Consider the following 2,248-nt stretch of genomic DNA (forward strand, 5'->3'; position numbering starts at 1 on the left):
GGGGTCCCCCCACCCCCCCCCCCCCCCCCGCCTTTCTGAGACCTTCTTGCCTGAAACTGCTATGGGGCGAAGTTGAATGTCACAAGCAAGGCGGGATGGACTGCCAAATCAAATCCCCCCCCCCTCCACCCCAGTCAACGCTCCCTCTAAGCCAGTGGTGGCGAACCTATGGCACGGGTGCCAGAGGTGGCACTCAGAGCCCTCTCTGTGGGCAGTCCAGGGTTCCCTCTCAGCTGAGTCAGTGTGAGCTAGCTCACTGTTTTTTAGCCTCTGGCTCACACATTTTTGCCTCGGCTCAGGAAGGAGGGCTCCAGAGCGAACTAACTTATGCAGCAGCCAAATTGCTCGCTCACCACTTTAATGCCAGTAGCTCACAAAGTAGAATGTTTGCTCACAAGACTCCACAGCTTAGAGGAAACATTGGTGGGCACCCAGGCCCAGCCCATCGTTAAAGTGTCGAATTCTCTGCCAAATAATTTTAAGTAAATGAAAGCATTTGGGATTGCTTACCTTACTTTGTTTGGATCATCTTAAATTGATGTACGAGTTGTTTTTTCTAAAGTAAAACCTCAGTATTCAGGCTAAATTGCCGTGTTGGCACTTTGTGATAAATAAGTGGGTTTTGGGTCGCAGTTTGGGCACTCGGCCTCTAAAAGGTTCGCCATCACTGCTCTAAGCTGTGGAGTCTTGTGAGCAGCGTTCCCTCTAAGCTGAGTGAGCGTGAGCTAGCTCACAGTTTTTTAGCCTCCGGCTCACACGTTTCTGTCTTAGCTCAGGAAGGAGATGGCTCCAGAGGAGACTAATTTATGCAGCAGCCAAATCGCTCGCTCACAACTTTTAATGCCAGTAGCGTAAAAAGTAGAATTTTCGCTCACAAGACTCCACAGAGGGAACATTGTGAGTCAAAATTCTGCTTTGTGAGCCACTGGCATTAAAGTTGTGAGCCAGCCATTCGGCTACTAGATTGATTCCTTTGCTCTGGAGCCCCCCTTACTGAGAGGAGACAAAAATGTGTGAGCCGGAGGCTAAAAAACTAACACTAACACAGCTGAGCGGGAACACTGCTCTGGAGCCCTCCTTCCTGAGCTAAGACAAGAATGTGTGAGCCGGAGGCTTAGAAAACCGTGCGCTGCCTCACACTAACTCAGCTGAGAGGGAACACCGCTCTGGAGCCCTCCTTCCTGAGCTAAGAGAAGAATGTGTGAGCCGGAGGCTTAAAAAACTGTGAGCTGCCTCACACTAACTCAGCTGAGAGGGAACACTGCCCCCAGGGGCAGCTGTTTTCCCTTCCCCCGGTATGGGGCGTGTGAGTCAGTCTAGTTTTGTTTTTAATTTGCTGCGGCTGTCCACACAGGGATTCTTCGAGGCATGGATTCGAGGCAGCTTCCCTTGAGACTACAGTCGGAGGAACACGTTTTTTGGGGGGGCTCCCCTCTGCTGGAGACTCCCCGCTACAGAAAAGCATCATGGCTGAGAGTGCAAAAAACTTTTCTACCCTGCAGGACTATGTTTCTGTGTGCAGGGAGAAATTAATTCCCAGCTGGCGTCTCTCTCCTGCTGCCTGGAGTCAGGCACTCCATCCCACCCCGTCTCCCAGCACCTTCTCCTAAAAGGGGTTGGGGGGGCAAGCAGGGAAAGGGACTCCTCCCCCAGGGACAAATTGGCAGACTTTGTAAGTTATTTAATTTATTTATTATTGATGTATTCCGTTCATTTGTAACCCACCCTCCCCGCCAAGGCAGGCTCAGGGCGGCTGACAGACAATACGTGAAAACAGTTAAAACTCCAACGCTTCCTCTAAGCTGTGGAGTCTTGTGAGCAAAAATGCTACTTTGTGAGCTCCTGGCATCGAAGCTGTGAGCGAGCCATTTGGCCGCTGCATAAATTAGTTTGCTCTGGAGCCCCATCCTTCCTGAGCGGAGACAAAAATGTGTGAGCCGGAGGCTAAAAGACTGCAAGCTGGCTCACACTCACTCAGCTTAGAGGGAACATTGCTAGGGAGGGACAGGTGCAGAGAATCTGAGTGGAGCAAAAAAAGGTTTTTCTTTCTTTCTTTCTTTCTTTCTTTCTTTCTTTCTTTCTTTCTTTCTTTCTTTCTTTCTCTCTCTCTCTCTCTTTCTCTCTCTCTTTCTCTCTCTCTCTCTCTCTCTTTCTCTCTCTCTTTCTCTCTCTCTTTCTCTCTCTCTTTCTCTCTCTCTTTCTCTCTCTCTCTCTCTCTCTCTTTCTTTCTTTCTTTCTTTCTTTCTCT

The 2,248-nt window shown here is 49.6% G+C and overlaps 1 protein-coding gene across 1 annotated transcript in view; it reads left to right on the forward strand.

The window, feature by feature from the left end:
• The first annotated feature begins 1,297 nt into the window (after window positions 1–1,297).
• The window catches only part of LOC107107212 (zinc finger imprinted 3-like), a 9,722-nt gene continuing 8,771 nt past the window's right edge, over window positions 1,298–2,248 (forward strand). The window contains exon 1 of the mRNA XM_015407475.1: window positions 1,298–1,306. Within this exon, the coding sequence (XP_015262961.1) occupies window positions 1,298–1,306 (9 nt within the window). The remainder of the gene's footprint in view (window positions 1,307–2,248) is intronic.

This window comes from Gekko japonicus, unplaced genomic scaffold (assembly GCF_001447785.1).
Source record: "Gekko japonicus isolate JY-2015 unplaced genomic scaffold, Gekko_japonicus_V1.1 scaffold3167, whole genome shotgun sequence".
NCBI classification, from domain to species: Eukaryota; Metazoa; Chordata; class Lepidosauria; order Squamata; family Gekkonidae; genus Gekko; species Gekko japonicus.